Raw genomic sequence first — 14,478 nt, forward strand, 5'->3', positions numbered from 1 at the left:
TTGCCTGGAAAATCCCATGGATGGAGGAGCCTGGTAGGCTGCAGTCCATGGGGTCGATAAGAGTCGGACACGACTGAGCAACTTCACTTTCACTTTTCACTTTCATCCACTGGGGAAGGAAATGGCAACCCACTCCAGTGTTCTTACCTGGAGAATCCCAGGGACGGCAGAGCCTGGTGGGCTGCCGTCTATGAGGTCGCACAGAGTTGGACACGACTGAAGCGACTTAGGAGCAGCAGCAGCAGCAAGCTTTGGTTTTATTTAATAAAATTTTCAAATTATCTTATGAGAAACATTTAGTTTTCAGAACAAGGTATTAATATTTTAAAAGCAATCTAATTCTTGCAAAATAGTTGAAATAAAACCCCATGTTATAGGCTGAATTGTCCCCCACAAATCCATATGTTGAGGTCCTAACCCCCAGTAACTCAGAATGTGACTCTATTTGTTGACAGAACCTTTAAAGAGGCAATTAAAGTAAGATGACATTTTAGGTAAAATCCAATATGACTGGTGCCCTTATAAGAGAGGAGATTAGGACACAGACAGAAACAAAGACAAAGAGAAAAGATGGCTATACACAAGCCAAGGAGAGAGGCTTCAGAAGAAACCAATTGTACCTACACCTTGATTTTGGACTTCTAACCTGTACAACTACGAGAAAGTAAATTTCTGTTTTGTAAGTCATCCAGTCTGTGGGATTTGTTATGGCAGCCCTAGCAAACTAATATACTTTATATATAACTATAAATATGTAGAAATTAAATATATAAGAAAATCACATAATCAATTATTCTTTAAAGCTTCTTAATATGGAAAAACACTACCTTTTTCTATTTAATGCAGAATAAAAACCTTATTCAAAAAGTTATTCATTCAATACATAATTTTTGAGCATCTATTATGTGCCAGGCATACCTATAAGCACTTGCAATATAACAGTGAATAACACAGATGTAAATTCTTGCTGTCATGGAGCTAATTTCTGGCAGACAGTAAGCAAAACAATTAAGGGTATTAGACAGTGACAAGTGTAAAGCATAAAGAAAAGCAGGCAAAAAGAATGAAACAGCAGGGGGTAGAAGCATCCAACATGTTAGATAGAAGGTGACTTCGAAGTACAGATTCAAAGGAAGTGAAGCAGCTAGACATGAGGCTATCTGGAGGAAAAACATGCGGAGGGAACTTCAGCAGCAAAGGCTTCAAAGCAGGGCCATAGCAGAAGTATTCACAAAACACAGCCTAGCTGAGAAAATGAGAAGAGAGCAACAGGAGATGAAATTAGAAAAAAAACAAACAAACAGGCCTTATAGGGGATATGACAGAGGAGTCAAGAAATTACCAAGGAATTTGGCCTGAGCAGCTAGAAGAAAGCAGTTGTCACTGCCTGATACAGACACACAAGAAGCTGGGTTAACAAAGGCTGGGGAAGGATAGCAGGACTCAGTTTTGAACTTGTTAAGTATGAAATGTCCAGTAGACATTCAATGGAAACGTCAGGCAACTGAATGTGTAAGTCGAGTTCAGAGGAGAAGTATGGACTTGAGCTATAAATGTGGGAACCATCAGCATACAGATGGTAAAGCCGTGAACTGGATGAGAATGTGGAGTAGGTAAAGACAGAAAAAAGATCCAAGAACTGAGGCCAGGGATACCCCAACAGTAAAAAATTTGAGGACATGAGGCTGGGAGGAAGCCGCCAGAAAGGCAGGAGGAAATCAAAGGGGTACAGTATCCTAGAAACCCAACAAAGAAACTGCTGCAAGAAAAAGAAATCATCATGTCAAAATGCACTTAGGTCAACTAAGATAAGAACTGAGAAATGACCTCAGATCAGAGATAACAGATATATGCAGATCTTTCAAAGATAATATCTACAACTCTTTTTTAAAAATGTACATGAAATGGCAATGAGAGGGCTACAAGGATATTATTTATTGCTGTTCAGGGAGGTAAGTTATGATATCAAAGTTAATAGATTAACTGTTCTTACATTACACAATTACATATTTTCCATATTTTAATATGCTGCATAAGTAGAACACCACTATATGGAAAACACTTTTTAGGTCTTGAGGAAAATCAAAACATTATCGTAAAGTTATATTTATTTATTTAGTAAACTGAAGGAGTATACTGTTTTAACAACAATATTTACTTTCTAATCTTTAAATGAGAGTATTATTTATATTGTACAGCTTTTTAGCCACAGTTTGAAGATACTCATGTCATACTGTTCTCTCGTCACAGCTGTTAGGGTTAATCTGCCTGAAAACCCCCGTTAAATAGCAATACTTGTTTATTTCAGATCTTCTCATATTAGCATAGTAGGTAAGACATAGTGCTCATGAAAGGAAAGGTGTAGGAGGCAAGCTAGAGTCATATATTCAGTATTTTATATGGATCAGTTGGCTTCATTTTGCTTCACAGTCACAGACAAAGTGTATTCTCTGTAGACTGCAGAAATACCATTTGTTACAAGCAGAACTAAAATGAGATGTGTCTAGTATAGCAAATACATGATACAAAGGCCTATCCTCTCTTTCCATGTCTATATTAGACACCAATAATTGATCAAGGTACTCTTTTCCACTGAATTTCTGGAACTTTTTTTAACGTGATTTTCCTGAGAGTCACTACCAAGTGATCAAAGAGAATACGAGTTACCAGCCCTTTATAGAAGTTTACCCAATTTCATGTCATCAGTTCAGTTCAGTCGCTCAGTCGTGTCTGACCCTTTGCGAGCCCATGAATCGCAGCACGCCAGGCCTCCCTGTCCATCACCAACTCCCGGAGTTCACTCAGACTCACGTCCATCGAGTCAGTGTAGTCATGTTTTTATGAAAGAAAAGCATGTTGTTCATACTGATAAATGTTATGAATTTAGCCTCATGTAAGCAAGTTATTTCAATTACAAAGAAACCAAAAGAGAAGAAAATGAAATATCTCAAATTGTTTAAAGAGTCAGTGAAAATTGGAATAGACTGAATCATTTTAAATACAAGTCTAATAGTAAACACTTCCTCTCCAGCACTATATAAACACTGAATGCAACTTTGAGTAAGGCACTAGACAAGGGCAGGGGGAAATGGAGATTAGGAATAGAAGATTAAAAGATTAATAAAACATGGTGCTTGCTCTAAGGGGCTCATTATCTAAAGAGACAGAACATATTCCTAACTATAGTAACAGCTACTATTTCTTGAGCATTTATATGCACCAGGCACTATTCTAAGCACTTTATACACACTGGCTCATTTAATATTCAAAATAAATATGTGAAGCTGTTGTTCAGTTGCTAAGTCGTGTCTGACTCTTTGAGACCCATGAACTGCAGCATGCAAGGCTTCCCTGTCCTTCACTATCTCCCTGAGTCTGCTCTCGTCCATTGAATTGTGATAGCATCCAACCATCTCGTCCTCTGTCGACCCCTTCTCCTCCTGTCCTCAATCTTTCCTAGCATCAGGGTCTTTTCCAATGAGTCCGTTCTATGCATTAGGTAGCCAAAGTACTGGAGCTTCAGCTTCAGCACCAGTCCTTCCAATGAATATTCAGGGTTGATTTCCTTTAGGACTGACTGGTTTGATCTCCTTGCAGTCCAAGGGACTGTCAAGAGTCTTCTCCAACACCACAGTTAAAAAGCATCAATTCTTTGGCGCTCAGTCTCCTTTATGGTCCAACTCTCATATCCATACATGACTCCTGCAAAACTATGGATCTTTGTCGGCAAAGTGATGTGTCTGCTTTTAATACACTGTCTAGGTTTGTCATAGCTTCTTTTCAAGGAGCAAGTGTCTTTTAATTTCATGGCTGCAGTCTCTGTCCACATTGATATTGGAGCCCAAGAAAATAAAATCTGACACTGTTTCCACATTTACCCCATCTGTTTGACATGAAGTGATGGGACCAGATGCCACGATCTTTGTTTTTTGAATGTTGAGTTTCAAGCCAGCTTTTTCACTCTCCTCTTTCACCTTCATCAAGAGACTCTTTTTTTTTTTTTGAGCTTTCTTTTTTTTTTTAATTTTAATTAATTAATTTTTTTTAAACTTTACAATATTGTATTGGTTTTGCCATACATCAACATGAATTGCCACGGGTGTACATGTGTTCCCAATCCTGAACCCCCCTCCCACCTCCCTCCCCATACCATCCCTCTGGGTCATTCCAGTGCACCAGCCCCAAGCTTCCTGTATCCTGCATCAAACCTGGACTGGCGATTCATTTCTTATATGATATCATACATGTTTTAATGCCATTCTCCCAAATCATTCCCCCACTACCTCTCCCACAGAGTCCAGTTTCTCTTCACTTTCTGGATTATAATCCAAGGTAGACTGTTATAAGGGTTTCCTTGGTGGCTCAGATAGTAGAGTCTGCCTACAGTGCGGGAGACCTGGGTTCAATCCCTGGGTCGGGAAATGTTTCCAAGAAAGAGTAATTATGATGACGGAAATCAGAGAAGTCTTTAGAGCTCTTCCTCTAAATAACATTTAAACTCTGCATTCTTAATGTTAATTTTTTTTCTTGTAGGGTTTTCCTGTTACAGGATGGGGCTGTTCTCAATGAAAAGCACTGCATTAACAAGTGTACAAAGTCATAAAAAAGAATGAAATGTTTGGATATAAAGAGGATGTTACAAGCTTTTAAATGACTCTGAATGCAACCTTAAGGCATTTGGTCTTTACTAGGCAAAGGGGAGTCATTGAAGGTCTCTGGCTTGGAGGAATGATAAATAGAACAATATTTTCATAAAGAAAACTCTGGTGTCAGTGCTGAAGGTCAACTGAAGAGCAGAAAGATAGGAGATAAGGAGATCAATTGGGTGGCTATCACGTAAGTTGTAAGGCAGTGTTTTTTCAAATTGTGGATCATGTGAAATCAACTTAATGGGTTGTCAGCAAGGACCTACTATATATTAATAACAGGAAAATCTACTCAATATCCTGTGATAAGCTACATGAGAAAAGAATCTAAAAAAGAATGAATATATGCACGTGTATAACTGAATCACTTTGCTGTACACCTGAAAGTAACCTAACACTGTGAATCAACTACACTCCAATAAAACAAACAGAAAAAACCTTAGTGGATTGTGACAAACATTTAAAAAACCAGGAAATCACACTAAAAACTTTTAAAAATGGAACCAATGCTATAAGGGTAAATACGGTTTTACAAATTTTAATCCGGTTCATATGAGTATGTGTATATTTGATATGTATATTCATGTGTGTGTGTGCACAGTCACTAAGTCGTGTCTGACTCTTTGCTGCTCCATGGACTGTAGCCTGCCAGGCTCCTCTGTCCATGGGATTTTCCAAGCAATACTGGAGGTGGTTGCCATTTTCTCCTTCAGTGGATCTTCTCAACCCAGGGATTAAAGTCACATCTCCTGCATTGGCAGATGGATTCTTTACCACTGAGCCACCTGGGAAGCCCTATGAACGTATGTACTGAGTTATTAATTCAACTGTATTTCTTACTGTGGGAAGTGGTAAAAAAACGTTTGAAAAAGATGACCTAAGGGGGAAATGATGAGGGTCTAAATTAAAGCTGTAGCTCCTGGAAATGGAAACGCAACAAATTATTTGAGCTCTTTCAAAGAATAAATTTAACAGGACTCAGAGATAAACCTGGATGTAGGGCTTGAGGGAAATAAAGGGGAAGTATTATAAGATAAATGATGGCTCACCAAAAGATACCTACATCCTAATCCCTGGATGTGAATATTATCATATATGGGAAAAAATATTTTGCAGATAAGAGTAAGTTAGGAATCTTAAGATGGGGAAAATATCCTTGATTATCCAAGTGTTTCCTAAATGCAATCATGTATGTCCTTATAAGAGGGTGACAGAAAAAGATATGGCAGAGACAAAACAGTAGAAGGAAATATGATCACAGAGGCAGATACTAGAGCGACACAGTCACAAGCCAAGGAATGTGGCAGTCATTCGAACCCAGAAAAGGCAAGGAAAAGATTCTCCCCTAAAGCCTCCGGAGAAACCATGGCCCTCTTAAAACACTGATATTGGCCCAGTGAAACTGATTGCAGACTTCTGGCCTCTAGAATTGTGAGGGAATACATTTCTGAAGCTTTAAGCCACCAAGTGTTTGCAGCCCAGAGGCAACTTGCATAAGGAACCTTGACAACTGGGAAGGGGTTAATGCCATTAAAAAAGATAAGGCGCATAGGAAAAACAAGGATGTGAGGAACAAAATTTTAAATACAACAAGTATGAAATACAAGAGAAATCTGGACAAAAACAGATTTAAAAAAACTTGATTTTCAGTTCATATATTTCAATTCTAACTCTACAAGCTTTAAAATGTCCTTAAACTATTCAGGTTTAATGTTATCTCTAATTTTCTTTGGATAGTCAAACAAGACACATAGTTTATATATTCTATCATCTGACAATTACTGTGGTTGAAACAGGTGCCAGCTTCTAGGATTATGCAGTGTCTCTGGAATGTTTCTTCCCAATAACTAAAAAAATTCTGGAACCATCTGTTACTGTGGATCACTTACTTAAGCCATTCAGGTTTGCAATTTTTTCAATGCAGTTTGTAGACAGTGAAAGCTTCCTAAAGGAGAAAAAAAAAGAATACTAGAATTAATAAGAAAAAAAGTTAATAGTATAATAGAAATTATTCCTCAAGTTCTCTCAGACGTTTCCTTTTCACACTGAATCCTTTTTTCCCCTCTCAGACATGGCACATGTTCTTTCATTTTGAAATCGTCATACTGTTTCCCATACTGTTATTAACAAAAGTTAATAAACATTCACTGTATAAAATTAAAAAAACCTTTTTGTGGACATTTTGGTGTTGTCTATTAAAATTTTTAAATGCATATTTTCTTTAACCCAGTAATTCATTTATAGGAACATATCCTATGGAAATAGTAATGCCAAATATATATGAATTAAACTATTACTGTATTATTATAATAGCAAAAAAATGGGGGAAAATTTATAAATACACATCAGCTGAGGAATACAGATAACAAAATACTATGCAGCCACTAAAACAAACAAGATCGGGCCATACATACCAACTTTGGAAAATGTCCATGATACATACATTATAAAAAGTCAACGTAGTCCTAATCACCCCAGACATTTCCCCAGAAATAAATACTTTCACCAGTTTATATATATATTTTCTATATTTTTTTCCCTATATATACTTTAATCGTATAAAAACAAAATTTTAAAGGGAGCATAGTTATATACTCCAGTACTTTGGCCACCTCATGCGAAGAGTTGACTCACTGGAAAAGACTCTGATGCTGGGAAGGATTGGGGGCAGGAGGAAAAGGGGACAACAGAGGATGAGATGGCTGGATGGCATCACCGACTCAATGAACGTGAGTTTGAGTGAACTCTGGGAGTTGGTGATGGACAGGGAGGCCTGGCGTGATGTGATTTATGGGGTCGCAAAGAGTCAGATGCGACTGAACTGAACTGAACGGAACTGAATTATACACTATTAATCTTCTCTTGACAAAAGTGTTTAATATCTTAGCAAACTTCATACAAAGAATATAATAAAAGCTAATTTTATTGAATGCTTCATATGTGCCTAGTATTCTTCTAAATACTTTACATGTATTAACTATTTTAACCATCAGAATGATCCTATGAGCTACATATTAGTAACCATATTTTATAAATGAGGAAACTGAGACACAAAGATGTTAAGCAATTTGCCTACTATTACACAGCCAGAAAGTAGCAAATCCAAATTTAAAACCCCCCAAAACTGACCCCAGAACATGTGATCTTATCCTTCAGATTTGATTTGAAGAGGAATTATTCTTTTTTTTTTTTTGCTTAAAACAGTAAAAGCAATTACTGTACACTGTAAATTATTGGTCATATGTGTGTATTTTCTAGTCATTCTCCACTCCCAAGAATTACCAATAAAGTGAAAAATGGAGTGGAAAAGCAGGACTACAGTTGGGGAATAATTCTGTAATTGTTGTATAGGCAACCTGCCCAAAGATTGTCAGCAAAAATATGAACAGGATGACTCTTAAGCAGTTTCTAGGGTACTTTGGTATGAGGTATAGAACCTTCTCAAGGTTTGATAAAAAGACATTTGACCACTTTAAAATAATGTTCTTTGAAATCATGATTTTGAAGCCAAAAACACATTTAAGGTAGATTTTTATGTACTACACTGTGTTCTCATCACAAAGGACAAGCTGCATACAATAACTAAATTATGTTTGTTTTTCCCTTTAATTCCAAAGATAGATATTAGTCTAATGCATGCATTCACAAATATGTGCTTAAGAGTCATTCAGATTGCTTATTGTAAACACAGATACCTAGTTTCATCAGTAGATTCTTTTTCTATAAATTTGAAGTTGGGCTTATCTGCTGCACAAGGAGGTTCTTATGTAGGTAGTCAGGGAACTACACTTAGGAAAATATAGGATTTTCCAATATTCTATAACAAGTGATTCTATAACATTCTATAGCCCTGACAAGACATTGCAGCTTAAGAACATGGTTACAAGGTGTCATGGTATAATTGCCTCAAATTCGTCACAGAACCCTGCTAAAAAGCATGCAGAATATTCAGGAAATCAGTTAATATAATAAACATATATCTGATACTTAAAGTCTTGGGAAAACAGGATTGCAAGTAAGTGTAACTTAGTGCTAATGAGAAAAAAATAAATAAAAAGGCTCTACGTGAGAATGCTAGGACTTCCCCAGTGGTCCAGTAGTTGACTTCATGCTCCCATTGCATGGGTTCAATCCCTGGTCAGGGAACTAAGATCTTACATGCTGTGTGGAGCAACCAACAATAATAATAAAAAAATGAAATTTAAAAAAATGCTAACCCTGGTACTCAAAAACTGGTGCAATTTTGGTTGATATTTCCTTTTCTTTGTGTTTTTAATATTTTCTAGATGTTTTACAATGTATTTTAATAATTTGAGAAATTTTTCAAAAGTGGTTACTTCTATGCTTCTGAGTAAGTATAGTATTGACTTTGATGGATAATTTCACAAGAGAAACTACTAGATTTTACGACAGAGAAATAGTTTTATTGTGTTATTTAGCTTCTCCTAAGAGAAAAGGAAGTTTGTGTAAAGAATCCACCTTCTAATGCAGGGACACAGGTGCGATCCCTGGTCGGGGAACTAAGAACCACGTGGCAACTAAGCCCGGGCACCAAAACTAGAGAAGCCTCTGCTGCAACCAAGGGCCCGTGCACGGCAACAAAGGCCCGGCACAATCAAAACAAAAAATCACACTGTAAAAAAATGTGATACAGGATAGTTTAGAATTACTCGATTAACGACCCTATAAACCAATAATCGTTTATGTTTGGCCTTGCCAAAGGGAGAATCACAGGAAGGAAGGAAGGGAGGGAGGAAGGGAAATGAAAACCAAGAAAATAAATACATTTTTTTAGTCTGTGTATTTAGAAAAGGAAGGGAAACTTAACAGCAATACTAGAAAGGATGAAAAAAGACAAGCACTTACTCGCAATTAGAAAGCGTGGACAAGGATGCATCCATCTTCTCTATAGGGGGAATCTGGGCATACAGCTTTATCTCTCTGGCTTCAGATGGCTTCTGGCTGGTTTTCTCTTCCTATAAGGAAAATTAATGTGGAAGAAAATAATCCCAGATTATAATGTGGAACTAAAAAGGTCAGATTTTCTCAAGGCTTTTCAATATTTATTTCAAAATAGCTATTAAAATTCATTAATTCTGTACATTCTTGACAGAACACTTATTGACAACACTTACTTACTGAACCTGATAACTAGCTTATACATCGCTGGTTCAGATAATTCCCTGTCAGGTCTCAGCCAAATGGAAAAGAGGAAAGAAAATAACTTTTATTTCTGTAGTTTTTAAAATCTTTTAAGAGTCTATCAATTAATAAACAAAAATAAAACACAACAACAAAAACATTTTTCTGGGAAGGATTCCTTGTCCCTAAACAAACTTAAGTATCAGATTTAGATCTATAAGACGAGCTGTTTTTGTCATCTCATCTTTCTGTTCCTATGTACAATTTAGTCTGAGCTACAACCACCAAATACTAAGAATTTGAGAAGGTATTCTCTTTATGACAAACATTACTTTGCCAACAAAGGTCCGTCTAGTCAAGGCTATGGTTTTTCCAGTGGTCATGTATGGATGTGAGAGTTGGACTGTAAAGAAAGCTGAGCTCCGAAGAATTGATGCTTTTGAACTGTGGTGTTGAAGAAGACTCTTGAGAGTCCCTTGGACTGCAAGGAGATCCAACCAGTCCATCCTAAAGGAGATCAGTCCTGGGTGTTCTTTGGAAGGACTGATGCTAAAGCTGAAACTCCAGTACTTTGGCCACCTCATGCGAAGAGCTGACTCACTGGAAAAGACTGATGCTAGGAGGGATTGGGGGCAGGAGGAGAAGGGGATGACAGAGGATGAGATGGCTGGATGGAATCACCAACACGATGGACATGAGTCTGTGTGAACTCCGGGAGATGGTGATGGACAGGGAGGCCTGGCGTGCTGCGATTCATGGGGTCGCAAAGAGTCGGACGTGATTGAGCAACTGAACTGAACTGAACTGAAGGTCAAATTTATTTGTTCTACAATAATTTACTACTACATTCTATGTTACAGTTTAATTTCAGTACCTAATACAATTTAAATTTTAATTACCAGGATATGCTGCCTAATAATGCTGCCTAATAATGCTGCCTAATAACTGAGGTACTTAGTTCCATCTCTCCAACAAAACAAGAAGATACTGCAGCTTGGGAACCTTTTTTTTTTGCTTTCCTGTTTTCTATTGTTGTTGTTTGGTCGCTAAGTTATATCTAACCCTTTGTGACCCCATGGACTGCAGCACTCCAGGCTTCCCTGTTCTTCACTATCTCCTGGGGCATGCTCAAACTCATGTTTTCTATAGCTAGTGTGATATAAGACACAAAAGAGGCTTGTTTTTTTTTTTTTTTAAATCAAATCATAACACATCAATAATAGAAAATATATAATCAGTTGAAAGACAACTAATACACATCCACTTGGTATTTTTTTGTGTGCCATAGGTTAGGAGATGGGAGACTGACATCTTTAATAAATGTGTTAATGAGAGTAAGAATGAGCATTATATCCTCAAATAATCTTAAAGTTAAAGACTTACAGCCATCATATAATCTAGAAATAAAATGTACAAACCAAATCAAATAGCCAACCACTTATTATTATAATAATAATAGTGGTTGGCTATTTATTATTATAAACTAAGTGTTATTAACCACTTGTTAATATAAATATTATTATATTATCCTAAAATCTGCTTCAAGGCAACTGTATTGAATACTAAGCCTACTCCATACTTTTTTTTATTAAAACAGATTTTTCAGTAGCTAAACAGAAAGGAATTTTTAAATTCCAATTAGGGTATACAGAAACTTACAAGCACTAAAAACAAGAATTCAAATATTTCATTATCCTAGCTACTCTGTCTATTTTCCATAGACACCAAGTTTCTTGAAAGACTTTTTATTTAAAGCCCAGCTACAAAAGCAAAGATACATTATTATACAAAAAACTGATAACACAGTCAAATAAGCTATCACTGGGGATAGAAATTGAGAAGCCATCTCTATTCTCTCTGGAAATTCTATCCATAGTGCTGAAATACAACCATTCAAACTTTATAGAATTTTATATTCAAAATATTTGTTTAAATTTAATGCACATTTTTTACAATGCCATTTCCTAACATTACTATGTGCTTTTAAAAAATGTATCTTGTGTATTTCCAGATATAATTGATATACAGCACTGAATAAGTTTAAGACATACAACATACTGATTTGACTTACATAATCATGAAATGATGACCACAGTAAGTTTAGTGAACATCCATCATCTCAAGCAGATACAAAATAAAAGAAATAAAATTTTTTTCCTTGTGATAAAAACTCTTGGGACTTACTCTCTTAACTTTCGTATATAACATACAGCAGTGTTGTTCTTCAGTTGCTAAGTTCTGTCCGACTCTTTGCCACCCCATGGACTACAGCTTGCCAGGCTTCCCTGTCCTTCAACATCTCCTGGAGTTTGCTCAAATTCATGTCCATTGAGTCAGTGATGCCATCCAATGATCTCATCCTGTGTTGCCCTCTTTTCCTCTTGCCCTCAATCTTTCCCAGCATCAGGGGCTTTTCCAGTGAGTCAGCTCTTCACATCAGGTGGCCAAAGTTTTGGAGCTTCAGCTTCTGCATCAGTCCTTCCAATGAACAGGAAGGTTGATTTCCTGTAGGACTGACTGATTTGATCTCTTTGCGGTCCAAGGGATTCTCAAGCATCTTTAGCACCACAATTCAAAAGCATCAATTCTCTGGTATTCAGCCTTCTTTATGGTCCAACTCTCACATCCATACATGACTACTGTAAAAACCATAGCTTTGACTATATGGACCTTTGTTGGCAAAGTGATGTCTCCACTTTTTACTACGCTGTCTGGGTTTGTCATAGCTTTTCTTCCAAGGAGCAAGCGTCTTTTAATTTCAAGGTTACAATCACCGTCTGAAGTGATTTTGGAGCCCAAGAAAATAAAATCTGTCACTGTTTCCACTTTCCCACATCTATTTGCCATGACGTGATGGGACTGACGTTAATTATATTAATCATTTTGTACAATGCATCCCTAGTACTTACTTATCTTGTAACTGGAAGCTTGTACCTATTGACTATCTTCATCCAATTTCCCCTACCCCTACCCCTTGCCTCTGGTTACCACAAATCTAGTGTCTTTTTCTACGAATTTGTCTGTTTGTTGAAACATAATTGACTTACAGTGCTATGTTAGTTTCTGGTGTACAACACAGTGATTCAATACTTTTATACAGCACAAAATTATCACTACTTTTTACAGATTTATTGAGATATAATTGACATATAACGTTATTTATGTTTAAGGTATGCAATGTGATACTTTGAAATATGTACATATTGCAAGATGATTACCAGCATAAAGTTAACACATCCAGCACCTCATACAATAAATTTTTTGTGTGTTGAGAACATTTAAGATTACTCTCTTAGCAACTTTCGAGTGTATAATACAGTATTATTAACTATGCTATACACAGATTCCCAGAACTTATTGATCTTATAACTGGAAGCTTCTACCCTTTGACCAACTTTTCCCCATTTCCTCCATTCCTCAACTTTGGTAACCACCATTATAATCTGTTTCTATGAGTTGGCTTTTTTAAACTTCACATATAAGTGAGATCACAAATGAAAAAACCTTGAATTGTCTTGTCCTATCTGACTACATCATTTAGCATAATGTTGTCACAAATGGCAGGACTTTCTTCTTTTTATGGCTGAGTAATATTCCATTGTATACAAATACACATTTTCTTTATCCATTCATCCACTGATAGCCATTTAGGTTGTTTTCATGTCTTGGCTATTCTGAATAATGCTGCAATGAACCTGGGGATAATCTCTTTGAGATGGCGATTTCATTTCCTTCAGATATACATCCAGAAGTGGAACTCCTGGATTATATGGTAGTTCTACTTTTAATTTTTGAGGAATCTCCACAGTGTTTATATTAACCACTCCACCATAACACTATACCAACTTACATTCCCACCAAAGTGCAAAAAGCGTTCCCTTTTTTCCATATCCTCACCAACACTTTTCTCTCATATTTTTAATGACAGCCATTTTAACAGGTGTAAGGTGATATCTCTTTGGGGTTTTGATTTGCATTTCCCTGACGATCAGTCATGTTGAATATCATTTTAGAATTTTTATTCGAGGTTTTTTCATTTGTCTATGCATGATTTTCATTTGTTCACATTGACTGTCTCTGTTCTAACCTCCAAGAGATTAAAACCATCATTTATCTAAAACCTAGATCACCCATAGCACATATCACTCTATCACCTAAAAATGATATGTGGTTTAATAATGATAAAGTTGAAAAGGAACATGGAGATTCCAGCTATCACAGTAACAGACAAATTAGCCTTTCCAGATTTAAATTTTCCAATGGTCAGACTTTTTAACTGAAATTTTTATTGAGATATTTGAAGAGTCATGTGCAGTTATAAGAAATAATACAGAGAGAGCCTTTATACACTTTGCCCTAATGGTAACATTTTTCAAAATTATAGTATCACAACCAAGATATTGATATTGATACAATCCACTAACTTTAATCAGATTTTCCCAATTTTACTTATACTTATTTGTACATGTGAGTGTGAATGTGTCTGCATGTGTGTATTAAGGTCTATATAATTTTATCACCTGTGTAGGCTCATGTATCCACTAACAGATTTCTTGTATCGAATGATCAGATTTAAATAACTGTCCAAAACTTATCCTAATATGGTTTCTAGAAGTAAGAACTCATAAACTCACCCATCTGGCTAGGGCTTCTTTGATTGTTGTTGCTTTCGCCTTAAAAAGAGAAGAAA

General features: G+C 36.4%; 1 protein-coding gene across 4 annotated transcripts in view; it reads right to left on the reverse strand.

The window, feature by feature from the left end:
• DNAL1 (dynein axonemal light chain 1) overlaps positions 1-14,478 on the reverse strand; it is a 40,965-nt gene that overhangs the window by 18,834 nt on the left and 7,653 nt on the right. For all 4 annotated transcript variants that reach the window (XM_086319799.1, XM_086319801.1, XM_086319800.1 and 1 more), the window contains exons 2-4: positions 14,423-14,461; positions 9,513-9,622; positions 6,536-6,591 (exon numbers count right to left, since the gene is read on the reverse strand). In XM_086319799.1, the coding sequence (XP_086175925.1) occupies positions 6,536-6,591; positions 9,513-9,622; positions 14,423-14,461 (205 nt within the window). The remainder of the gene's footprint in view (positions 1-6,535; positions 6,592-9,512; positions 9,623-14,422; positions 14,462-14,478) is intronic.

This window comes from Bos grunniens, chromosome 10 (assembly GCF_055505025.1).
Source record: "Bos grunniens cultivar Pamir isolate PY7600 chromosome 10, Bosgru_T2T1.0, whole genome shotgun sequence".
NCBI lineage: Eukaryota > Metazoa > Chordata > Mammalia > Artiodactyla > Bovidae > Bos > Bos grunniens.